Here is a 26757-nt window from a genome sequence, read left to right on the forward strand (position 1 = left end):
ATTAGCAAAGAGGCCTTGTCCATCTTCCCTGACAGCTTTCTCGACCACTTAACTATGCTTACGGTTAAAGTATTTTAATACTTAAATTTAACACACATTTCCTTTAATGCTGGTTAAGTCCCATTAATTTCTTGCTCAGTCCCTTGTTCATTGCTAAGAATTATTATTCCTTGTATTCTTACAACAGTTCTATGAGTTTGTAGAGAGTTATCGAGTCTACATCACCTCCAGACTGAATATGACCCATGTTTCTATATTTCCTCAGAGGTGTTAGCTGCAAGATTTTCTATCATTTCTGAACAGCCTTCACTTTTGTCTACTTATTTTTTTTATAAAGTGCTGCTCAAACATCGATGGAGAACTCAAACTGACTTCAATGGGCACTGAAATCCCAAATAAGGCCTAGTCAATATTCAGTAGAAAGGAGCAATTACCTCACTGGTTTCATTCTGGAGACTCTTGGTAATACTAGAGTGTGACACAATATTGGGCTTTCTGCTACTAATCTGTATTGTTTACTCATATAATTTATCATCTATTATAATTCTCATGCCATCCTTCTCTGTGGCACTAGTGCCTAGTCGGTCTCCTCCTATTCTATGTGCATTTGATTATTCCTTATTTATTGGGAAATGGGGATAAGTAACTTTATACTTTCCAGACACTTGTATCTTAATCATGTTGGGTTATAGAGGAGAAACCTGATAAATTGCAGGGAAGCTGTGACATTACAGCCATGAAATAAGATTTTTTTTAAGTGTGAAGAAAAGCATTGGACTATGACATATTAATCAATATGGAAATGATCAACAAAAACCTGTATGACAGTGGACTAAGTTACTTCCAATGCCACCTGCCCAGCACCCCAGGAATGAGCTATCTGTAACTACCTTAAAATAACTGTAAATTACAACAAATATTTTGTTCATTAGAGAAACAACATGGAGAAGGGCAAAGCTGGCATTTAGTGTATGACTAACAAAAACACATTTTTCTTATTAAAATCTTATGATGTTCTTTGAATATATAAAACACAAAACAGGAATACAGTTACTAAGGTCATATAAACACATTTTAGGGGTCTGATGACATCACAAACCATTTGAACTTCACTTCCATGGTTAAGATAATGTCCTGATATGTCAATGGAACTTTACAATTCTGATGCCTGTGTACTATCTTCCATTTGTGTACACACACACACACACACACACACACACACAGAGGTGAGTATATATACACTTATGTACATGCCTATTAGTATATAGTATAGATAAATATATTTAGTACCTGCATACAGACACATGCATATATACATATACACACAGCTCATTTGTTTATTCTTTGTACATACAAGAGATCCATTTATAAATAGACATTTTATTATATTTTTCTCATTTTGGCAATTTTGTTCCTGTTTGATCTTTAGTAGACTGGGTAATTAAAGACAGACATAGGACACAGGAAAAAACGACAGCCTTCCCCTACTTGGTTGACACAACACAAACACGGAATGAAACTTAAATGTTATAGGCAATCCCACTGAAAATTCACTGATGAATATTTAATGAATAAATAATGACCTCTGCTTGATTAACAGTCCTCCCTCACTTACACTTACTGATGAATATTCATTTTACAGCTGTTCTGTAGTGTTGCACTGCCACTAAATAATATTACATAAAGTGTTCACTATCAGATACTGCATTTTGGTGAAAATGACAGGATTATGATGATATTCATTTATTCTTTACTGTAAATTCTTAAGTCACAACTGTGATATTCATACACAGCAAACTGGATTAACAGGAGTTTAGGGCTGGTTCAAACAGACCTTGACTTAAGCCATCCAGGCAAGACACTTGCTCTACGTCTAGGCTCTCCACTGGATCTCCTCTGGAAACTTCTCCAAAAGACGTTTGCCTTTCAAAAATGTTGTTGTTATTGTTAACCTGGCTCCCATTTTGCTTCAACAGCCTGAAAACTTCAGCTTCCAAGTCTCTAATCTAAGAGAAATACATCCAATTATTAGCTAAAATGAATAACTATGCTTTTTTCAGACTATCAGACAGCATTGCCTTATTCTTCAGACACTTGAGTGAACATTACTCACGCGAGCTTGTAAGCCTTGAACCTCTGCAAGGTGCGCTTTCTCCAGTTCTTCTATTTTTTTTCGCTCAGCTTCCTGGCGTTTGATGAAGTCAAGTTCTCTTAAGGGAAAAAAAAATTTGCTGGTATCAAAGCAATCACAGATTCAAACACGAAATTAACAAATGTACTGGAACAATACACATTAATATACCCATTTGTTTAAAAGATAATCCTTAGCTAACAGGAGATTTGGTACAAATCCGATAATGGTAAACATGCAGCTGCAAGTAGGAGAAAACAACTGAACAGTTATTACCAACCCAAATGAATAAACTGTAATCATATTGTGGAAAACTAATTAAGGTAAAAATCCCACTTATTCAGACTGTCAACAACTGTGTTGAAACTGTCATAAACTAAATTAACCTTTTCATAATTTGTACTTATAAAGCATCATTAGTTCAAATTATGTTGCATTTTGCAGTTACAGTTGGGATGGAATCGCTCTGTTAGATATGAAAATGACTGTGTATCATCACTTAATTTACATCTCTAATGCATAAGGTACGAAACTAATTATCAAAAATTATAAGTAAATCTGTGAGGTAATTTAGGGTTTTGAGACAGTCAAAAATTATAGGTCAGATCCTCCACTGCTGTAACTCTGCGTAATACAACTGAGGCAAGTTCACACCAGCTGATGGTTTGGCCCTACTTCTAAGGTCTTGAAAAGCTGAGTCCATTAATGATCCAATGGCACCATTCACAAGAGGTGCCAGTTAGTTCTGGTAGACTAGCAAAATTCCACTGTGGCTAATGACATTTTGTCTACCTAAAATCCTCCTTGCTTTTTCAGTGGGACAGGGTATTCAATTCCTCTGCTAGGAGCTGTCTATTGTTGCTATACACTGTACTGTTAAAACAGCTGAGTTTCATTATAAAAATGAGTGATTTCAGTAGCAGATGATGCAATCCTCGTGTAAAATTTGTAAAATTCTTTGGAGAATGAAAAGTGTTGTATAAATGTAAGAAATTATTGCTCAGATGTCAGGAATGGGGGGCCAGGGGAAACTGCTTAGGTTCAGGGGTGGGCAAACTTTTTGGCCCAAGGGCCACATCTGGCTATGGAAATTGTATGGCAGGCCATGAATGCTCACAAAATTGGGGGTTAGGGTGAGAGAGGGGGTTAGGCCTCCGGCTTGGGGTGCGGACTCTAGGGTGGGGCCAGAAATGAGGAGATCAGGGCATTGGAGGGGGCTACGCTGGGGTTTGGGTTGGGGGGACATGGGGGTGAGGGCTCCAGGGTGCAGGAGGGGGATCAGGGCAGGGGTTTGGGGCACTGGAGGGAGTCAGGGGTGCAGGCTCCGGGTGGCGCTTACCTCAAGTAGCTCCCAGAAGCAGCGGCATGTCCCCACTCCGTCTCCTACACGAAGGGATGGCCAGGCGGCTCTGCGTGCTGTCCCACCTGCAGGTGCTGTCCCTGCAGCTCCCATCGGCCACGGTTCCCGGCCAATGGGAGCTGCGAGGTGGCGCTTGGGGCAGGGCCAGCGTGCAGAGCCCCCTGGCTGCCCCTACGCATAGGATCCAGAGGGGGGACATGTTGCTGCTTCCAGGAGCCGTGAGGAGCCATGGCACACATGGAGCAGGGCAAGCCCTGGCCCCCGCTCCCTGGTTGGAGTTCGAGGGCCAGATTAAAACATCTGAAGGGCCGGATGTGGCCTCTGGGCCTTAGTTTGCCCATCTCTGCTCTAGTTGGTTCAACTCAATTCAAACATTCTCAAGAGCCAGGAAGAAGAAAAACACAGTGTGAGAATGTCTCAACATGATTTGCTTCTTCATGTTGCATCAATACAAAACAATACTTAGTCAAACTGATGCAACATCATCATAACAAACTGCTGCAAATATGGCTCTCTAACATACCAAGGATGAATACTGCTAATTAATTAATTGTTAGTCATTTTAAAAATATGCACAATGATGACATTTTTCAGTAATAAAAAACCCAATGGTTTTGATGGCAGCAAAGTGAAAAATGTTGTTTACCTTATAGGCCTTTAACACTGGGTTTCATATTTCAAAAGAGATAATTATATGACATAAACATTCCCTATCTGGCCACTAATTCAATCTTTGGCCTGTAGCAGCCACTTACTTTTGCTGAAAGTCCTTGATCAATTTCTTTGCTTTGTTATATTTCTTCTCCAAAGCCTGATACTGGCTTTGAGTCTCTTTGAGGTGTTCATTCACAGTGTGACACAGGGTTTGGGCCTCAATCCAGTAGCTCTCTAGTTTCATCATCCTTTCCTTATTCTCCTCAATGTTCTGTTGGAGCTGGGTCTTCTCCCGTTCCCACCTCACTTTCTCATTCTCTGCAGCCTGTAGCTGGACACAGCAAATACAGTGGCTTGAGAGTAAAAAGCTGCATTAAAAATCAGTAATTCAAGATGCTTTGAAATACTGAGAGGCGCGAATAGCAGTGTATTAATGATTACAAAGGTTGTGCGTTACTAATGCAAAGAGCATTCCTGTACAATGAGAACATTATAATACATGTTTGACACAGAAGAATGAATAAATTTAAATTAATTTGAGTCTTTTGCTTCTGGCATCCATTGCAGCATCTATGCTCCTGTGGAATGTGGTACCATTTTTAAAATTCCAGCTTTCTAATGTTGGTGCATTCTGGTGGTGTGCCTGGGACATAGTGGAGCACTGGGAGTGTATTTTACCTCATGTATCTGAACCAGGTACATTAGAAAGCACTATGGACTAAGAAACTCAAGATGTTTTATTATTAGAATTACAAATTGTAACTTCTATATTTGATTTTACCACAAAGCTATTTAGAAAACAATGGAGGAAAAGCTAATTGTGTCTTATCTAGCTAACTGCCTTCTTTCTGAAATTAGAAAAACTCTTTTGAACTTGAAATTTATTGCATTAGTTTTCGTGCAATGATAATTTCTTAGTCATAATCAGTGTAATTTAGAAAGTTAAAAAGGGAGATTAGTATCTTAATACACTAAGGGTACGTCTACACTACAAGACTATTTCGAATCTACTTAACTCGAATTTGTGGAATCGACCTTATGAAGTCGAATTTGTGTATCCACACTAAGTACACTAATTCGACTGTCTGAGTCCACAGTAACGGGGCCAGCGTCGACTTTGGAAGCGGTGCACTGTGGGAAGCTATCCCACAGTTCCCGCAGTCCCCGCTGCCCATTGGAATGCTGGGTAGAGCCCCCAATGCCTGCTGGGGGAAAAAATGTGTCGAGGGTGGTTTTGGGTAACTGTCATCATTGAACCGTCAATCACGCCCTCCCTCCCTGAAAGCGCCGGCGGGAAATCTGTTCGCGCCCTTCTCTGGTCGGTTACAGCGCAGACGCCACAGCACTGCGAGCATGGAGCCCGCTGCGATCATCGCTGCACTTATGGCCGTTGTCAACTCCTCGCACCTTATCGTCCACCTCTTCCACAGTCAGCTGCTGAGAAATCGGGCGAGGAGGCTCCGTCAGCGCGGTGAGGACAGGAAGTCACAGAGTGGCGCAGACCTCTCACAAAGCAGGGTACGCCGCGCAGTGGAGATCATGGTGGCAATGGGTCAAGTTCATGGTGTGGAACGGCGATTCTGGGCCCGGGAAACAAGCACGGACTGGTGGGACCGCATAGTGCTGCAGGTCTGGGATGAATCACAGTGGCTGCGAAACTTCAGGATGCGTAAGGGCACTTTCCTTGAACTCTGTGACTTGCTGTCCCCTGCCCTGAAGCACCAGGACACCCGGATGCGAGCAGCCCTGACTGTGCAGAAGCGAGTGGCCATAGCCCTCTGGAAACTTGCAACGCCAGACAGCTACCGGTCAGTAGCGAACCACTTTGGCGTAGGCAAATCTACCGTAGGGCTTGCTGTGATTCAAGTAGCCCACGCAATCGTTGAGCAACTGCTCTCAAAGGTAGTGACTCTAGGAAACGTCCAGGTCGTCATAGATGGCTTCAGCGCGATGGGATTCCCAAACTGCGGTGGGGCTATAGATGGGACTCACATCCCTATCCTGGGACCGGCCCACCAGGCCAGCAAGTACATTAACCGAAAGGGCTACTTTTCTATGGTGCTGCAAGCACTGGTGGACCATAGGGGACGTTTTACCAACATCTACGTCGGGTGGCCGGGCAAGGTTCATGACGCGCGTGTGTTCAGGAACTCTGGTCTGTTTAAACGCCTCCAGGCAGGTAGTTTCTTCCCGGACCACAAAATAATGGTTGGGGATGTGCAGATGCCTACAGTGATCCTCGGGGACCCAGCCTACCCGCTAATGCCCTGGCTCATGAAGCCCTATACAGGCGCCTTGGACAGTGAGAAGGAACTCTTCAACTACCGGCTGAGCAAGCGCAGAATGGTGGTGGAGTGTGCTTTCGGACGTCTCAAGGGGAGATGGCGGAGCTTACTGACTCGCTTGGACCTCAGCGAAAAAAATATCCCCGTTGTTATTGCTGCTTGCTGTGTGCTCCACAATCTCTGTGAGAGCAAGGGGGAGACCTTTATGGCGGGATGGGAGGTTGAGGCAAATCGCCTGGCTGCTGATTACGCTCAGCCAGACAGCCGTGCCGATAGAAGATCCCAGCGGGAAGCGCTGTGCATCCGGGAGGCTTTGAAAGATAGGTTCCTCGGAGAGCAGGGTAACCTATGACTCTCCAGTTGATTTACAGAGAAGCTGAACCTGAGCCTGTTTCAGTGACTGTTGACTTCGATCTGCGGTTACATACCCCGTTCTCCAGGTTTCCCCCCTTCCAACCCACGTTTTTAAATAAATTTAATGGAACACTGATTATTAATAAAGTTTTCTTTAATTATGAATTCCTGTTCAAGGGTTGAAATATGGACGCAGACTGTGGTGGGTACGGTGTGCACTGATGTACAGACCGCTTCTACACTAGAGGAATGACAGGCTCCTGCTCCTACAGCGGTCTCTGGGGGGAGGACGGTTGCAGGTGGGTGTGCAGGAAGGGGTGGGTTTGCAGGAAGGGGTGAGGGGTGCCGTCTTTGGGACGGAGTTTGGATGCAGGCTCTGGGCTGGGGGTTGAGGCGTAGGAAGGGGTGAGGGGTGTGTGGGAAGGGTGAGTATGTATCCGTGGATGAGGGCTCTTGCTGGGGCTCAGGGCATCGGAGAGGCTCATGGCTAAGGTGGAAGGGCATGGTAAGGGCAGCCTGCCTTGCCATTTGTGGATGGCAGGCGCTAGGACCCTGGGGCAGCATACACCTCACAGACTGACCCGGGGCAGCATACACCTCACAGACTGACCCGGGGCAGCATACACCTCACAGACTGACCCTGGTGCCTAGTGACTGCAGTCTGTGTGTGTCCTGCTGTTGATCCTGCCCCCAAGTCTGTACCCTGGTAATGGAGGCTGTCCTATGCAATTAAAAAACCCCTCCCCCCCCCTTCACACAAAGTCTTCTGACAAGGAAAACGTGACGGAAACAGTGAATAACAACAAACTACTCTTAATATTCAACTACACAGTGGGGGGATGAAACTTGGATTTGGGACTGGGTGATCCAGGAAGGGAAGCACTTCTCAAAATTTATGGCATGAGAGCTGTTTGGTACATGAGCGCTCTGCTGGGGTGGAGTGACAGTTTTCACAGCCCCTAGCGCCCCTCCTTCTTGTGATTTTGGGTGAGGGGGGGACAGGACTTTGTGGCGGGGGAAGGCGGTTGCAGATACAGTTCAGGGGGGCTCTCTGCTCCTGCCTGCGGTCCTGCAGAACATCTACAAGGCGCCGGAGCGTGTCCGTTTGCTCCCTCATTAGCCCAAGCAGCGTTTGAGTCGCCTGCTGGTCTTCCTGCCGCCACCTGTCCTCCCGTTCGCTGTGTGAGTGCTGGTGCTGACATAGGGTCTCCCTCCACTGTCTCTGCTCGGCCGCCTCGGCTCTGGAGCAGGCCATCAGTTCCGAGAACATGTCGTCCCTAGTCTTTTTCTTTCGCCGCCAAATCTGCGCCAGCCTCTGTGAGGGGGATGCCGGGGCAGTTCGTGAAAGAGCCGCAGCTGTGTGATGGGAAAAAGGAAGTGATTTCCTTGAAAAGATACATGTTTGCGAACACTGAACACAGTCTAGTCAGTTTCTGTGAACAAGACCATACAGGGCACCTAGTCTCACGAGCTCTCAGGACAAGTTCGAGATTTCGGAATACGCTTTCATTGGCTGCGGTCTTGCACAGGAGATCGGACAAGCGGGGCGGTACAGCTGAATCCGTGTAGCAGCCAGGCCTGGTAAGCACTACACTATAGGCTGCTTAACAGTTAATGGATAGCTGTGCCCTCCCGCTGAAGGCAATCTGGAAAGCATAAAGTCTGACCCTGTTCCAGCCCCTCGCGGCTGTGCCCGGGAAAGATCACTGTATGCTTTTCCTCTGCGGCCTCCAACACGTGGCTGTTAAACGAAGGTCATTGCTATGCAAAGTAAAAGTCAAGCATTCACAATAGTAACAGTACACTAATTGCCCTAATTAGATGCAGCAGTCGCCGAACGAGATTACCCTGAGGCGGGTCACTCGGAGAGAGAGAGAGAGAGAGGATGCTGCTAGAATCCCTGCACAGACCAGGACCGTATGCTGCCATGCTGGTGGAGGCAATGATTCCGCTGTACATTAGGATGGCCTGGCGCGGAAGAGTGTGCTTCCACGGAGCACCAAATAAGGCACCTCTCCCCAGGAACCTCCTGCGGAGGCTTTTCGAGCTCCTGTACGAGAGCTTCGTGGAAGTGTCCCAGGAGGATTTCTGTTCCATCCCTATATGTGTGGACCTTCTTTTTATATAGTTTTATATGGAAAAGTTTTTATATAGTTTTTATATATTTTTTATTCCTGTTTTTTAAAAAATAAATGTTTCCATGTTTATAGCACTTACCGACTGATCCTTCCCCTGATTCTGAGTCCGGGTTAACGGCCGGGGAGGGTTGGTAGGGGAACTCTGTGAGGGTGATGAAGAGATCCTGGCTGTCGGGGAAAGCGGTATTGTAAGCGCTGTCGCCTGCGTCGTCCTCCACAAACCCTTCCTCATCTTCCCCATCGGCGAACATCGCCGAGGAACTGCCCGTCGACACTATCCCATACTCAGAGTCCACGGTCACTGGTGGGGCAGTGGTGGCAGACCCACCTAGAATGGCATGCAGTGCCTCGTAGAAGCGGCATGTCTGGGGCTGGGCTCCGGAGCGTCCGTTTGCCGCTCTGACTTTTTGGTAGCCTTGTCTCAGGTCCTTGATTTTCATGCGGCACTGCGTTGTATCCCGGCTGTATCCTCTGAGTGCCATGGCTTTGGAGACCTTCTCGTAGGTCTTTGCATTCCGTTTGTTGGAGCGCAGCTCCGAAAGCACAGACTCATCGCCCCACACAGCGATCAGATCCAGGACTTCCCGGTCTGTCCATGCTGGGGACCTCTTTCTATTCTGGGATTGGCCGGACTCCTCTGCTGGAGAGCTCTGCATCGTTGCAGGTGCTGCTGAGCTCGCCCCGATGTCCAAACAGGTCATCAGATTCAAAGTGCCCAGACAGGAAAAGGAATTCAAATTTTCCCGGGTCATTTCCTGTGTGGCTGGTCAGAGAATCCAAGCTTGGACTGCTGTCCAGAGTGTCAACAGAGTGGTGCACTGTGGGATAGCTCCTGGAGCTACTAAGTTCGATTTGCATCCACACATAGCCTAATTCGAGATAGCCATGTCGAATTTAGCGCTACTCCCCTCGTCGGGGTGGAGTACCGAATTCGAACTAAAGAGCCCTCTAGGTCGAATTAAACGGCTTCCTGGTGTGGACGGTTGAGCGGTTAATTCGAATTAACGCTGCTAAATTCGATTTAAAGTCCTAGTGTAGACCAGGCCTGAGAGATGTATTAGTTGAGCTAATATCAATTTTTAATTTGGAAGCTTTTTTTAATTAAAAAGACAAGTTCTAAACCCAATATTTCAACTAATTTTTAAAGCTGTTATAAGAATAGGAAAAATCTGGTTCTAGTTTATAAATCTTAAACTTAATTTATTTTATAAATTATCAAAGAGATGATATTGATAAAAAATGTCCATTATATTTATAGGGCTCTGTCTCGCAAGGGGCTGATCACACTGTCCACAATCCAGCCAAGCACTTAAGCATCTGATTAACTTTAAGGCTAAGCACATTGGTGGTCCCACTGAGTGAAATCTTAGACCCACTGAAGTGAATGAGAGTCTCTCTATTGGTCCAACAGTCAGGATTTTACCCAGTAAATTCAGAGTAGTTAATCCTTTTTCCATGTGATTTTGTATCTATGGAAGAAAAAGTGGTAGGTAAAATCTAGATATTATTTATTATTATTAAAACTAACTGCAGGCGTAAGTGCTTGGCTGGATCAGGGCCAGATTTCTCAGCACCTTGCAGATTAAAGTCCATACAATTTACAAAAAGCAAATAATGTTTTATGCACGGACTATTTACTTATCAACAGCAGTTAACTTGTACTGGCAAAGCTGTGCTGATATCATAAATGATGCACACACAAACAGAGTAACTTGTAGACTGGACATATTATTTTACTGGCAAAAAACCAACGAGTCCAGTGGCACTTTAAAGACTAACAGATTTATTTGGGCATAAGCTTTCATGGGTAAAAAACCATCCAGGCATCTGAAGAAGTGGGGTTTTTACCCACAAAAGCTTATACCCAAATAAATCTGTTAGTCTTTAAGGTGCCACCAGACTCCTCATTGTTTTTGTAGACACAGATTAACACAGCTACCCGTCTGTTACTTGTTTTACTGGCAGTTTAACCAAAAATAGCCATGGTTCTATTATAAAGGTCAGGGGAAAATGTGTGGCAAAGAAAAAGACAATGACTCCAATCCCACAACTGGATTTGCAGAGATGAATGCCTACATCCAGGACGCATTACAGGGAAAAGTCAATGGGGCTGTGCATGGGCACAAAGATGTACCCATGTGGGTGCAATTGCTGGATCAGAGTCTAAACTGGAAGGAGGGGAAGAAATTCTGGCTTTCTAAAATGAAAGAGAACAATGAGAGTTCACATAAAGTAAAATAAAATTACAATTGCCTTTTAACAGTAATCTTAGCAGATCTATTTGATAAACATTAAGCAAATTATATGATGGGTGTGGATGTTTATAAGAAAAAATCAGCTGAATCCTTTTTCAATTTTAAAAATTGCTCTTTTATCTTCCTTTTATTTTGTTCTGTAATGTACATAAAATGTTGTTATAAAACCTATTACTCAACAACTGAATCATTATCAAAAACTGAACTCCTCGTAAAGGTTGAATTGGTATTAAAAGACCAAATATCAGAAAACACATGTTCTGTATATTAATAAATTAAATCTAATTTCTAAGAGCCAATTGTGAGATAATTTTCTCCATGAAATCAACCAGCGTTTGCCTTTTATAACATGTTTTAAACTGCATGCAGTAGTTTCTCATGTATGCAAAAAGCAAATATTGTATCCAAAGAAATTAATAGTTAAAGGAAAGGAAAAAGCCAAAAGTCATAGGGGGAGAATAAAATAGTCTTCAGATCTCTACTGCTCAGAAAACTATTAAGAAGGCTACAATTAATGAATATAAATATAATTTACAGAATTGTTAAAGAAAATGAATTAGTACAGTATAAAAATAAAATCGGTCTTTTAGTCATTATGTTATCCTTCAAAATGCAGATTTAACAAAAACTAGATATTTTAGCAATTTCTCAATAGCTATGCTTTAGGTTTTACTGAAATGTCTACTGGAAGACTTACACCCAAACAAGCTTAATCTGAGTTTCATTCTTTCTTAGTAAGAACTTTTGTTTACATACAGATATGTGTCTTCCATCAGATAAAAGGGAAAAAAAATCAGCACGAATTAACTATGTATTGATCCTTACCTTTGTCTTCAGCTTTTGAATCTCAGCCTCTGTAACTGCATGTTTGATTTGCAACTAAAATTAAAAGCACAAAATAAACAAGTGAACTAAGAGACTAAGTGCTCCAATATTTTTAAAGCTTGTGCTGCCAGTTGAATACCTTATTACACAGCAGAAGGCCTAGAGAAGTGCTGCAGTGCAGTATATTGTAAATTAAAATGTCTAGCTTGCAAAATGACTCAGTCTGTGAAACCTAATTAAAGATAGAGTTCTGCCTAACCACTCATAATTTCAGATTAGGACACCCAATCTGTCTGGCAAAAAGAAACATCTTGCACTTAAAAAAAAAAGAGAGAGAGAGAGATGAAGATAGCTTTTATCTTGCTTGGTTTTGCTCTCCTCTGATTTGAATGTGAAAATGTCCCAGTGCACGCTGGAGTTCATAGAAAGTCCCATTGATTGGATTAAGCAGGCATGTCACAGAAATAAAATACAGAAACAGATGATTTAATAGCTCCAAATGACAGAGAAGCTTGCAGGGAGGATTCCATACATACAGGTACTGCATGCAAGGGGAGAGGAAAAAGTGGTGATTGTCTCATAGGTCTTGTTTCCATTGCAACAGTTAGCTTGAGTTACTCTGCTTGAGCTAGACTAATTTGAGTGAGGGCAGCCACACTGCAATACTACACTCGAGCTACACAAAGTGACTAGATTAGCATCTGATGAGCAGTGCTAATCTGAGCTATAACCTGTAGCTGAGTTCCCACTGCATTACTACCTTGAGCATCAGCAGCACTTGAGCATCAACCTATACCTGATGGACCATCTAGCTTTAGTTTAAAATGCCACTTAACTCAAACTAGATATTTCTATGTGCAGACTGGAGTCAGGTTAAGGTCAAAACTTGAATTACAGTTCAAGAAAACAGTGCAATGAAGACAAGCGCTCAGTCTATAGTTTATGCACATTGTAGTTTCACTGAACCATTTGTGACTGTGGGAGTCCTGTGGAGAGGGATTATTTATTTTAATATATATATATTTACATTTTCAAAAGAATGCCTATATTTACTGTGATACAGCATGGCCAGAAGGCAGCAGGAGAGTGTTACAAGGGAGCCTTATTCCCTGTAAGGGGAAGAAAGTTTGCTATAGATTAACTAGAACACCTGAAGCCAATTAGAGCACCTGAAGCCAATTAGAGTACCTGCAGTCAGTCACATGCTTCAGTCAGACAGTGTGGGAGTTGGAGCAGAAAGGATTGGTATTGGAGCAGAGAACAGTTTGAAGAATAAGCAGAGGAAAGTTTGGAGGAGTGCTGCAGTGGGCTAAGAAGTCCAAGACCCTAGGTAAGGGGCACCTGGCCTGTGCAGAGGGAGGGCAGGAAGCCCCCCTACAAGCTGAAGGGCAGGAGAGGGAAGTAGCCCAGGGGAAGGAACCGCCAGTTCAAGTGGTTCACCATTATCCTCAGGGCCCCTGGGCTGGGACCTGGAGTAGAGGGCGGGCCCAGGCCCCTCCCTCTCCACTCCCCTCCTCAAAGACACTAGTGGGGCAATTAATATTCCAATTCAGGGGCAAGAAATGGTGCCCTGAACCCACCCCCAAAGAAGAGAAAGTGCGAGACCCATCATAATAGTGCTGGCAATTTGCCACATTACCCAAATGCAACTTTACCCTAAGGTATCTTAACCTTTCTTATTAGGGTCCTACCAAATTCACGGCCATGAAAAATGCATCATGGACAGTGAAATCTGGTCTCCCCCGTGAAATCTGGTCTTTTGTGCGCTTTTACCCTATACTATACTGATCTCATAGGGAGAGAAGTGTTTCTCAAACTGGGAGTCCTGACCCAAAAGGGAGTTGAAGGGGGGTCATGGTATTGCCACCCTTACTTCTACACTGCCTTCAGAGCTGAGCAGCCAGAGAGCAGTAGCTGTTGGCTGGGTGCCCAGCTCTGAAGGCAGCGCCCCGCCAGCAGCAGCACAGAAATAAGGGTGTCAATACCATACCATGCCACCCTTATTTCTGGGCTGCTGCTGGCGGCAGCTCTGCCTTCAGAGTTGGGCTCCCAACCAGCAGCCGCTGCTTTCCAGCTGCCCGGCTCTGAAGGCAGAGCTGCCCCCAGCAGCAGCACAGAAGTAAGGGTAGCACAACTGCAACCCCTCCCCCGCAATACCTTGCAACCCCTCCCCCCAAGTCCTTTTTGGGTCAGGACCTCAACAATTACAACGCCATGAATGCCTGAAATCATGAAATTTACAATTTTTAAAATCCTATGAACGTGAAATTGACCAAATTGGCCAGCCTCTTTCTTTTGTATGAAAAACAGAGTGTGTCTGCTCCAAATGTGCAATGCATAATCTCTGCATAATGCTTAAATTTTCTGAGGATTTTCAAGTAAATTTTGTTAATTAATTTCCAAATTTAATCAAATCAAAACAAGGTTCAAAAGTATGTACATACTGAGAGTTTGGACACTATGTAATTATTTTAACAACAAAAAATTATGTTACTCAACACAACTGAAACTGTATGTTATTCACCACTACTGAAACCATGCTTAGCCATTGGACAACATAATTTACATTAGCCTCTTCCATTTTCTAACAGGATATGCAGGAGCCTTTTGGACCAGTTCAGGAGAGGTGCACAACACTGCCTTTCTGTCACATGCAGTAATGCTCCCTGCAGCTGAAAATAGGGACTAACACAGAGTATGGGCACTGGGTTTTCCTATCCCCAGGCCATTTGTGCTATGCTGGAGAAGATTAACTCTGGCAAAAGGAATGACTGCTCTCTTGGAGACCAGGATGTCTATAAAACAGGTCAAGCAGTTCAGGGCCAGAGCTCTTGAGCTGTCTGAATATATTTCAAAGTTAGGATCTGTGGCAAAAGCAACAGCTACGATGATCAATACCAGCATCTTCATGAAAGTGCCCAGATGGCTTAGGGGCTCCACTTTCACAACAAGGCACTGGCATGAAGATACTTTGCTTCATAAAAATAATAGCTGCTGCTTTGTTACAGATGTAACTCTACAAATACTGCCAGAGTATAAATCCCCACTCCTATCCCCCGCATTAGGCTCTAGCTTTGGCACATTACTAGAGATAAGTGACAATAGCGTTGGTGTGACTGTCCAGAACTGAGCAGAAAGAATAGTAGAAAGCAAATAAGGTCTGTATGTGGTGGTGGCGAGCTTGGTGAGCAGATGCTGGAAGGCAGACTTCTCTACTGGAGCAAAGATGAACTTCTGGAATATATGGAGGTTGTGATAATGGTCAGGTGTCTGTGTCTCCTGATGCAAGAGTAAAGGTATGTACAGTTAGGTGCCTTATTTTTCATTTCCTTATTTTGTGCTAAGTGTGTTATTGATAGATCAGCCTTAACTGACACACAATGTAGTGTTTTTGAATATTACTATAGATACTTCCTCCAACAAGAATTCCTCCTTTTTCAAGGCTAGGAGAGGAAAGTTTATGAGCCAGATCCTTGGATGGTATAAATCAGGATACCAGCTATGCAGATTTACACCAGCTGAGGATCTGGATCTATAATTTAAAAAAAGTTTTCCATTATTTGGTGACTCAAAACTTTTCCACACAATTAGATGACTCACCTTTATTTTATGATTAAAAAGGAAGAAAAAATATCCCAGGGAAGCTCTCCTGAGGGCTAAATGCTTACCCAATTGAGTTACAAAAAGCCAATACAGATGACTGTAAATTATATGCTGTCACCTGCCATTCCTGACTAGGTAAGACTAGCAGAGGGATCAGAATTTCTCTGCATGCACATTGGCCCCAGTTCTGCAATCAATGGAAGTTTCTTGCATAGAGGACTGCAGGAATGGGCCTAGGATGGAGAGGGAGGAAGCTGAGCTCTCGCCAATAGTACAGCTCTTTAATGTTCTTGCATATTCCATTTCCAATCTATGGCTTGGTGGCACGGCGGAAGACAGCATCCTGAGAAAGAGAGGATGAGTACAGGTGGCAAAGAGAATGCTTTTGTGCATACAGATATCTTTTCCACATCTTTTCTTTCATAAAATTACAACAAAGATTGGGAAGGCGTCAGATAAAACAGAAACAAGTGCCTTCCTAACTCCAATAGGAACATATAGCTTAGGCTAGTGGTTCACTTAATTCACTTCACCTGTGTAAAATCCAAGTAGTAAAACATTATATGGGGGAGATGTGGGGAGATGGGCTCAGGAGACAAACTCTATCTGTTAACTCTAGAGTGGGGTGCACAACCATCGTGCAGCTTCCAATGGCTGGACCAGCAGTCACAGCTGCTCCTTCACACTGGCACCAGTCCCCACATGGTGCTTAACCAGTGATCCTCACTGCCACAGTACCTCCAAAGAGCTTAAGTGGACCTTCCACCCTTCGATCACTAGATGTTGGAACTATATTGGGAAAGGAGGAATGTTTGGACTCTTCCTTATCTGGCCAGATAGGAGTGGAGGATTTGTAAGGGAGATGCTATGTTTAGTATCTACAAGATGCATCCATGATGTGTCCGACTTCTGAACTCCTTCACACCTGGGTCCCTACACTGCAAGACCTGGATCAGGCTGGTGATTGTGAGCGACTAGAAAAACAATTTCTCCTAAGGGTGAAGGAAGAACAGGAAAAATTAGAAGAGAGCCACCTCAAAAATATGTTGTTTGTACAAACACCAAACTTTACTTAGATCAGCTGTCTCACTACTTTGGGATAAGATGAGATGAAGGGGAGGATGGCTGTATTCGCCTATGTCCTTTCCAGAGGCAATGATGCAACGGAAGTTCATGATTTGATGCCGTGGGCCATCTGCTTGCAGCCCCCTCTCCATCCCTCCTACAAAAGCTCACAAGCAAGTGAACTATATTTAGACTATTATTAAAGAGACTTATATCAAACAAACAAACCCAAACTGTTGCATAAATTACAATCTGCTCAGATACAGATGGTTTTATCTGTTATTTTTATGCTTTCTCTTATTAAGTAAAAAATGAATACTGATCACTCAGGCAGATCATTGAATCAGCACATGGTACAGCAGATCCCACTGAGGTAGAAACAGAAGCAGAGACTTTTCTCACAAACATACCAATGTGTAGACTGGACATTTGGAATGTTTTTGTTTGGACAAAAGGAATTATGTTTTGCAATACAGATAGTAAATATATGTTTCTCTTTGACTGAAGGCAGAGATGTAATGGACATTTTAGTATATTTCTGTTGTAGCACTAAATAAGGGGCTAGGTAAATGGTTTGGCAAGCAAATCTGGATCTTAGATATATCATATGCATGTTCCTTGGGGGAACAGGGCATGCATGTTTCTTTCTATATTTTATACAATGCCATGTACATTATTGGAACATAAACATTATATCAGATTTTTATATATAGCACCATAAGTTTTTCTAGTGCTATACAGGATCGTTGTCAACAATGACACTTTATGTAAAGTATTTCATCCTCAAAAGTGCTTTATAAATATTAACTAATTTATCCTCACAATATAAATAGTAATGCCAATACTTTATCAAGAGACAAAAGGGTTTAAAGTGGTTTGTCTAAGACCACAGAGAGCCTGTTTGCATATCCAGTGTTACATTTTTGTATTGCAGGAAAGAAACTACCTAAAAAAGTCTCTCTTCAAGTTCATCCAAAGTTCAAAGCGTGCTTGGCTGTGTAACTCTGTTTTATTTTTGTCTACAAATATGCACAGGTTACATTAAAAAAATCCAAGAAAATATATGTATGTATTCCAGTTTCCTTACTAAAAGAAAAATGTGTAACAAAAGTATAAGGTTCCTAAATAAGAGACATGTCAAACTTATTTGAGCATATTTTTCATCTGCAACAGTTGAATTCAATTCAACTTATTAGGTCACACTGTTATGTTTGAAGATTATGTCCAAGCCACTATTTTTCAATACTGTCATATAGTTCCATGATACGAATAAAAAAGAATAGCTCCTCCCTACAGCCCCAGCAAACATCAGAGTGGGTGTGAATAACACCAGTAGCACATCTAATGTTGAATTAATTCAGGGCAAATGCCATTAAAAACATGAACTAACTCTAAGTCAACGAAACTTAGCTATATCCTGTTAAACGCAGACAGTGAACAAACAACAGGGCTGTGTTCATATTCTGCTTATAACTACGTGGGTTAGCAATCATAGATTCAGCTGTAATACAAGTAGGACTTACATGGTTACATTTCCTTCTCAAGCTCTCTTAAAGCCACCTGGATTTGCAGCTTCCCAACTCCCTGATTCTGATATCATCTACACTGGGGCTTTGAGTTAAGTAAAATAGTTCCAAAAATAGTTTTTAGCCAGTTTGGGCATATTCAAACACAGTGTAGCCCAGACTGGCTGGCCTAACTGTTTAACAGAGTTAATGGGAACTATGTTCAAGCACAGATTTAAGGGTAATTCGATAAAAGGCCCACAGAATGCCCACCACTGCTCTGCACTTTGGACAGCCTTTTACACAGTGAGAGCAAAATGGATGTAAACATTGACAGATCAGAATGGAAGTATTTTATAAGCACTGTGCGCTTATTTCAAACAGGTATCAATGACTACACAGGATGCAAGGTAGTGGAGAATCAGGCCACCGGTGTGGACAGAATTTAACACAGCAGCTCACCATTGTCTATAGCAGGGATCGGCAACCTTTGGCACGCGGCTCGCCAGGGTAGGCACCCTGGCTGGCAGGGCCGGTTTGTTTACCTGCTGCATCAGCAGGTTCAGCCGATCACGGCTCCCATTGGCTGCAGTTCGCTGCTCCAGGCCAATGGGGGCTGTGGGAAGCTGCGGGGGCCAAGGGATGTGCTGGCTGCGGCTTCCTGCAGCTCCCATTGGCCTGGAGCGGCGAACCGCGGCCAGTGGGAGCCACGATCAGCCGAACCTGCCGATGCGGCAGGTAAACAAACCATCCTGGCCCTCCAGGGTGCTCACCCTGGTGAGCCACATGCCAAAGGTTGCCGATCCCTGGTCTATAGTCTAGGATTTTAAAAATGGGGTCTTAAAACCAGCCATCACAATGAGGAGAGTCAATGTCAAAATGTGCCGAAAAACTCCTTCCAGAGAGAAACACTTATGAACAATAAGTATCTTAAGGCTGAAGAAGATACCAGCTGAGTGAGGAATGACACAGTGACTGGCTACCTTCTATGTCTAACTCCCAGTGCCAATCATATGTATTTATAGAAAATAAGAGAACTGGCTTTGGGAGGGCAGGAGAGACTGTTTCTTTTATATCTCCCCGCTGGCCCCATGAGGGTGCTGCCGCTCACCTCCCCCATGAGGCTCCGGCTGCTCTCACCCCTTCCATCTTCACCCTATTTAAAAAAGAAAAATTGACTTTATTGTCACGGTTCTTGGCCCAATTGCTCCAGCCACGTGGGAAGCACTAATTGCAACCGCACACGTCTTACATCCCCACTGACATCACACTTTGTGGAAGAGGAGGCACAAACCATACCGAGAACTCAGAACCTAAAATACACTGGCATTAGAGCCGATATGTCTGTCATGCTTTGTGAGTGATTCACTGACTGCAACTAACATCGCTGACCCAAGCCAGACTTAGTACTAGCAGGCGCCGTGCACGCCTCCTCCCCACCCAGCGCCATCAAAGCACCTCAACCCCAACCTGCAACGTGCCTGCTTCTCCAAAAAAGGAGCCTTTCTTAAACCAACTGCCAGACGTGTCGCACCGCAGTACACTTAAGAGTGGTTTTGTGCTGTAGGTAAAGAGAACTAAGAGAGTCCACTACATTCATTTTCACTGAAGGTTAGCTCATTTGTCTCTCAATGAACTCCAGATTCAAATCTTAAAGTAAACATTAGTTTAGAAAGACAATAAATCTGCCAGCAATGAACTAACTCACAGCTTCTTCTCCTAGCTGAAAAATTGCAAATAAAGTGCTGAGACATAAAAAGATTTTTTGCTGAAAATTTATCAAACTGTTCTAATAAGGAGCACTATTAATGATTCATGCTTTACAGAGCCTTTGTCAACACAACAGATATCTGGCAACAAATGTTAAAAACAACTGAGAAAATGGGCCTCACTTATTTCTAGCATGACTGCTTAAGCCATTTACAACTATTGATTATACAAATAAGCTGGAAATCAATTCTGTTATTCAAAGAGAAATCCAAATAATTGAAAAATGAGATTACTAGAACCCCAGAAATCTCACCGAGTTGTCCATCTTACCTCTTTGAATTTGTGAGCAAGCTTAGTGGTGTCCAGCTCGGTTGGGGAAAACATGTCGTCATTCTCAGGAAGATCAAACACTTCAATGGCCATGTCAGCTCCTGGAACGATAGGTCCCATGTCATCGTCTTCTTCATCCGTAGCATATTCTCCTGTCTTAATATTATGGAGTTAAAATATTTCAGTTATCCTCTTATTAGACATGGCTTGTTTGCACTGTAATTAAAAAGTTAAATCTATAACACCTGAACACTTCCATATGGCCACTGAGATTAGTAAGCGTGCACATACAGGATTCTGCATGCAACGAAGGTTATATTCTCTCAGATCTGGTACAAGCAGTTAGGAATCTCAGTGGTAAAAGTACAGCTCAATCCAGGGCCAGCTCTAGGTTTTTTGCTGCTCCAAGCAAAAAAAATTTTTGGCTGCCCCCCACCCCAGCCCTGGGCTCCCCCCCGCACTCCCCTGCTGCCCCAGCCCTGGGTTCTTCCCCCCCCAAACCCACACCCCCTGCCGCCCCAGCGCTGGGCTCCCACTTTCCCCCCTCACCAGTGCCCTTCCCTCCACCCCCCTGCCGCCCCAGCCTTGGGCTCTCCCCCCAACCTACACCCTCCTGCTGTCCCAGCCCTGTGTCACTGGTAACTCGCTCCCCGGACGGGTCATTCAGCAGGAATTTTGGATGTGCACAGAACACAGTCAGGATTGGTTCCCATATGGTTACAGAACTGCAGTAAGGTGGAACAATTTTCAGCTTGTGTGATTGGAGGATATCTGGATGCATATTATAAGACTGTCCTACATAAATGAGGAAAAGTTGAGGTGCCTTTATTATTCTTTTGTTCCGCTCTTTATTTCTATGGGAAATTTGCCAATGCAATATCACTGTCTTCCTTTTAAACAAAACAAAACAAAACAAAAAGGCAATGGCTGTTGAAAATAGTAATTCCAGTCCTAAAAACCACTGGGAAGCATTTCTTGCTCAATTTTATCCTACTTTTTCTACAGCAAGTTACAGTGGATCAGTATATTTGATTTGGGAGAAATGAAGTAACAGCTGCCCAAACTGAGTGTGAGCACTCCTGAATTTTGAGGGTGTTCAAATCTGGAAGGCAGGTGCTAGATTCCCTTTCTGAATATTGGCTACATCTGGAAAGGAAAAGTCAATTTCTGCTTCCATGGCTCAGAAGTGGAAATCCTCCTATATGCCTGGTACTGTATCTAAAGCTGCCCAGCTCCTCTAGCAGAGCCTCTCCTCTCTTACTTTTCATTTTAAATTATATGGGATCCACGTAACTCCCTTGCTAGGCTTCAGATAGAGAGGTTCACCATTTAGTCCACCCAATTCTTTCTTTGGGGGCTGCAAGGTGAGTCACACCAGTATCCCTAATGCAGTCTGGGGATGTCTTCTGAAGGGGACATCTGGGGCAAAGCCTTCTACTCCTCTTTTGGCACACTTGTTTCCCATTCACAGTGCCACCCCTTTCGACTTGCAGCATGGCTCAGCTACCTCTCTCCCTACCCCTCCCTTTCCTGTTGATAGCTGCCAAGGGATTGCTGGGAAATATAGTTATTTCCCTGCTCCAGGGCTGGTTCTATAGGCGGGGAGCTAGGCAAGGAACTACAGCTCCCAGGGTCCTCAGCTCCCATGCTGGATCCCCAGCTGCTCCATGGCTCCGCTTCTGCAGGGTTGTGAGAGGGGAGGAAGTGAGGGGAAGAAAAAAAAAAAGGATGGCCCAAATGCCGCCCCCTGCAAATGTGCCACCCCAAGCACCTGCTTGTTTTGCTGGTGCCTAGAACCGGCCCAGGCTCAATCAGGAAAACAAAAACATAGATACTGCAGCATTTTCAAAAAAGATCAGTCTGCCTTTAAAAAGCTGTAGTTTAGTGGCTCTCAATCTTTTTAGTTGCAAGACCCCCACCCCCTTCCATTTAACTAAGGTTTAGCTGGGAACCATTCTCATTTAGCAATATGGAAAGAACAGGGCCATGCTGACCCCTGGCATTTGTTTATAACACCACTGGAGATTGTGACCCTTAGGCTGACAAGCCACGGTGCATTTGAATATCCGGTGGTTTATTCATTATGTCTGAATTCATATAAGAAGCATAAGATCTGCATGGAAAAATACTTTTCTAAAAAAAATAATCAATGGGGGTGAAAAGCTGGCCCACTGTAGTCAATGGCCAAATTCCCATTAGCTTCAATGGGAACAGGATTTCACCCTGTATGAGCAACCTGATCTTGCTGGTTGTGAACAACAGCAGTGGGTGTTTCTTGGGTTGGTGAAATGTGGTTTGTGAAATAAGCGCTCTCGTACAGGATGGAGAGAATGTTTCTAGTTTTTCAGCAATCTTCAAACCATTTCACAACAAAGGGAAATACAATATAATGTTAACGGGAGAAGAAAAGGGCATATAATTGTTGCAAAACACTACCAAGAATTCTAAACTACGTAATATGGACAACTCCCCGTAAATTAGAATCTTAATTGACATCATGTAAAGGTTAATAATATCTGTGATGTGCTGTACGTACAATTATGCTGTTACGCCAGCTGGGACTGGCTGGTCAGAGAGCTAATCTGTTCTGTCCTATACTCCAGTGGGTGACAAAGGAGAGTGGTGTGTAAGATGTTATTCTGATCCTAGGCCATCCAGGTTTCCCCCACTCTGAAGGGCTCTTCAGGCAGCCAGTTAAAAAGGCATTCCAGCTGCTCTGCATTGCTAGACTGGAGGCCAGAATCAGGCTCTGAGAGTCAAGGTTCCCAAGTTCAATTACCATTTCTGTCACTGACTTGCTATGAAAACTTGGAAAAGTCATTTAACCTCCCACTGCACCTCAGCTTCCCCCATGTAAAAATGGGAATAATAATACTTACGCCACAGAAGTGTTGTGAGGTTTAATTAACGTCTGTAAAGTGCCGTCAGATCCTCAGGTGAAAGTGCACAGCATTTTTATCACCAATCTATTCTCATCAAGCTCGAAGTAATTGCTAGTCCCATTTTTTAACAACACATATTTTAAATACTGGGGGGAGATTTTCAAAGGCACAAACAGCATTTAAGCATCCAACTCTTACTGCCTTTCAATGGGACTTAGATACCTACCTGCCATTTGCACCTTTGCCAATCAACCCCATTATTTAAACAGTGCTAATAGCATGCTAGGTGTTTTATACACAAGTATAAACAATATTATTGGCAATGAATATATAATAAACATCACCACTTTTCATCTAAATAGCAAATCTCATAGGAAAGTTTAAGAGTTGTAGAAAAATTTCAATTTAAGACTACTACAGAGACGAGTAAAAAAAAATGAAAGTTGTAAAATATAGAATTTACTAGTATTCTTTCAGTAAAAAGAGGTATTAAAAAGAGAACTTATGTCATCCCCTTGGTAGGACCAATCCACACATATTAGTGTGGGTCAGTGAAATGTGAACATTACTCCTATGAGGCCTAATTCAGTATATCTGTCTGTGCATCTGTAATAGTGTTATACATATTATGTGTGTGTATGTATATCTATGCATATATATATACATATATATATATATACATACACACACACACACACACCATACAATATACATATATTTTACATACTTAGTATATTCTATACATATACATATTTTATATGTATTCAGTGCTGAAACAGGACCTTCAGAACAGTTACATATTCCTCCAGATTATTTTATTTATTTATCTTTCTTTTACTGCTTTCAGTGTTGTATCCTATATTCTTAGAGCTCACATGAGTAACACATTGAATTTAAGGAGACTACTAATATAAGCAAAATTACTCATATTCACATTTGCAGAATCAGGCTCGTAGATAGAACAGAACTTTACTTTCCACCAAATTCTGGCCTTTTCCATGTAACACCACATTTATTGTTTTCCTGTTTCTAATGATGCTGGAAATTAGCGTGGATTTATTGGTTTACTTTCTTGTTAGTGCACCAGTGTTATCAATGGAAACACCTGGCAAAGGAAACACATGGCACTTGCTCCAGCTCCCAAGTCTCTGGGCAGGGCTCCAACACAACTCTGGGATCAGTATTTGTTAGTGAAATTCTGTGGCAGATGCCAGTACAGTGAGTTTAAATGTTGTTTTAGTTAGGTCTTACTTTCAAACTTGCAATTTAAAAAATAGTATTTTTCATCTGTTGACTATAGGATGCTGAATTTAACTTTGTTTTTACATATACAGTCAGATTGTGAAGAATATTGTTAAATCAGATCATTCAACTTTTAAAGCAGGTGAATTTGGGGAGTCTAAAATACCCAAAGTCTCTTAAACCTAAGAAAACTACTATCCTTAGAATAAATATCAAAGGCTTAGATTTTTCCCCACTAGGTAGCCAGGTTGTCACTGTATTCTGATGTGAACTTGGTTTTCATTGAGTGGGAAAATTTATTTTGCTCTGGAGTTTTCAAATATGCTGGCACTGCATTGTATGTTAAGACACCATTTGAAATGAAACTTTCTGTTTCTATTCATACTGAGCTAGATCACAAACAAATTCAACTCGGGCAATGTCAATTTTGCAGCTGTCGTTCTTGGCAGCTGCCACAACTGACAGCTCCCTCACCTGGTGAACCTTCTTAGCTCACCGACCGGAAGTCTTCTTGTTGCCCCCCAACCCCTCCCTTTAGGGATGGCCCTCCCAGTATCCCATACCCTCCAAAATGCTCCCCTCTACTAGCCATGATCCCCACCAACATTAGCTGGTGTTAACTGGAAACATCCCTCTCGTCTCCACAGACAGCACTGGCTGAGCCTGAAATCTCTCCCTTCTGCCATACACCACATATTCCAAACCTTCCAGAGACACAGAGGTGTTAGGAGAAGAATAGAGAGCTGACAGGTAAGAAGCCATGAGGAACACAGCACAACTGCCATTTCCACTGAGAGGGACCAGGTTTGGGGATGTATTTCTGAAGACCTGTGATGGGCACGGCTAAATGGATGCAGAGATGGGACTCTCAGCCAGTGAACTGAAGCCTTGTCTATGCACCAGCTTACACCTATTTAGATACAGAGGCTTTTTTAAACTGATTTGCTAAACTGGCAAAAAAACATGTGGGGACGGTCTTCATTTGGTTTAAGAGTGGCTTATACCAATTTAGCTTAAGTTGATTCCTTCCTTACAGACTTACAGACCATTCTTAAATAGAAAGAAGAGTGTTTTTAAACTCATTTAAGTTAAGTTGGGGCAACAGTTTATTGTAGACAGGCTGCAGAGTTTCGCCAGATGATGGTGCGGTCAAAACTGACATTCACCCCCTCTGAACATATAGGTGTAAGGCAGCACTTGTTTAGACATAAAGGAAAATTTTACACCAACTGAGGTTGGTTTGTGTGCATCCACACAATCATTTCTGCTCCAGCTGATGCAAAACAATGGTTTGAAGCAAAAACACCTGAGTCCTCTAGTATAGACCAGGCCATAGGCTGGTATTTGAACGAAGTACAGAACCTGACAATGGCAGTGTAATACCATTTGTGACCGTGGGCCCATTCATGCCCTCTCTGAAATAAGTGGGAGTTTTGCTAATGAATTCAAAAAAGGCAGGATTGGACCCTTATAATTAATTAAATAATGCAAAAATTGTGTTTAAAAAAGTACAATTAAAGAATTAAAAAAGTATTAAAGAATACCTGATGTATATGTCATGAATATACACTGACGGATTAATAAAGTCTGCTGCCTGTTATGTCACATAAAACTACTACTATTAGGTTGTTCAGACCCGGTGTGAAGTTAATAAGCCATACATGAAAATGTAATTAGGGTAAAAGAAGCAGCAAAGCGCAGACAAAAGTTATTTGCTTCAAAATAACAAACCTTTTTATGATAACAATTGTTATTGTTACTGTAGTTGCCTGAGGCTCCTTGAAATTCTCTCTCAGTTTTCTAAAATGTTTGACAACAAAAAATAAAGAAGAATTCTTCTGTACGGTAGCCAAATGAGAAGTTATATTATGCACTCTGACGGCAAAAGTTCAGTTCATACTGTCTTCATGATGGCTGAAATTCTCCCCTATACAACTAGGTCAGCAAAAGGCCTATTCAACACTTAAGTTCTACAGACAACTAGGCACTTAAGTGGTATATCGGCCTTTTGCTAGCTCTCTATATCAGGGTGAATTTCATTTGACATTATTCATTCAATTTTGCTGTACACTGCAGCAGCTAATACCATAAAATCATCTTTAAAAACATGAATAGTAACTCTGTTGTATTTTTCCATCTTAAATGGAAAACATATTAATTCATATTGTTTAATAGCACAGATGATAGAGTGGCCTTGATTCTCTTCTCACATACACTGGGGGAAATCGGCACTAAATTTCCAATGAGCATAACTAACAGCAGACTCAGGCTTAATCTTTTGTTTATCTACAAGTCTCCAACAGTGATGAAATGGTACTTAATGGACTACGGACATAGTTTAATGCTACCTCTTCATCAATGTTTTCTGACAGCTTGCACTCAGCTCATCACGTGCAAGACACTTGATGTATACTGGCG

The 26757-nt window shown here is 42.8% G+C and overlaps 1 protein-coding gene across 9 annotated transcripts in view; it reads right to left on the reverse strand.

Moving 5' to 3' along the window:
• PPP1R9A (protein phosphatase 1 regulatory subunit 9A) overlaps positions 1 to 26757 on the reverse strand; it is a 254557-nt gene that overhangs the window by 40765 nt on the left and 187035 nt on the right. For 6 of the 9 annotated variants that reach the window (XM_045004335.1, XM_045004338.1, XM_045004332.1 and 3 more), the window contains 6 exons: positions 20216 to 20371; positions 19287 to 19331; positions 12003 to 12056; positions 4247 to 4476; positions 2114 to 2210; positions 1835 to 2006 (listed from right to left, as the gene is read on the reverse strand). In XM_045004335.1, coding sequence (XP_044860270.1) covers positions 1835 to 2006; positions 2114 to 2210; positions 4247 to 4476; positions 12003 to 12056; positions 19287 to 19331; positions 20216 to 20371 — 754 coding nt within the window. The remainder of the gene's footprint in view (positions 1 to 1834; positions 2007 to 2113; positions 2211 to 4246; positions 4477 to 12002; positions 12057 to 19286; positions 19332 to 20215; positions 20372 to 26757) is intronic. The other 3 variants (XM_045004340.1, XM_045004337.1, XM_045004336.1) reach the window with 1 other exon arrangement.

Source organism: Mauremys mutica, chromosome 2 (genome assembly GCF_020497125.1).
Source record: "Mauremys mutica isolate MM-2020 ecotype Southern chromosome 2, ASM2049712v1, whole genome shotgun sequence".
Lineage (NCBI taxonomy): Eukaryota > Metazoa > Chordata > Testudines > Geoemydidae > Mauremys > Mauremys mutica.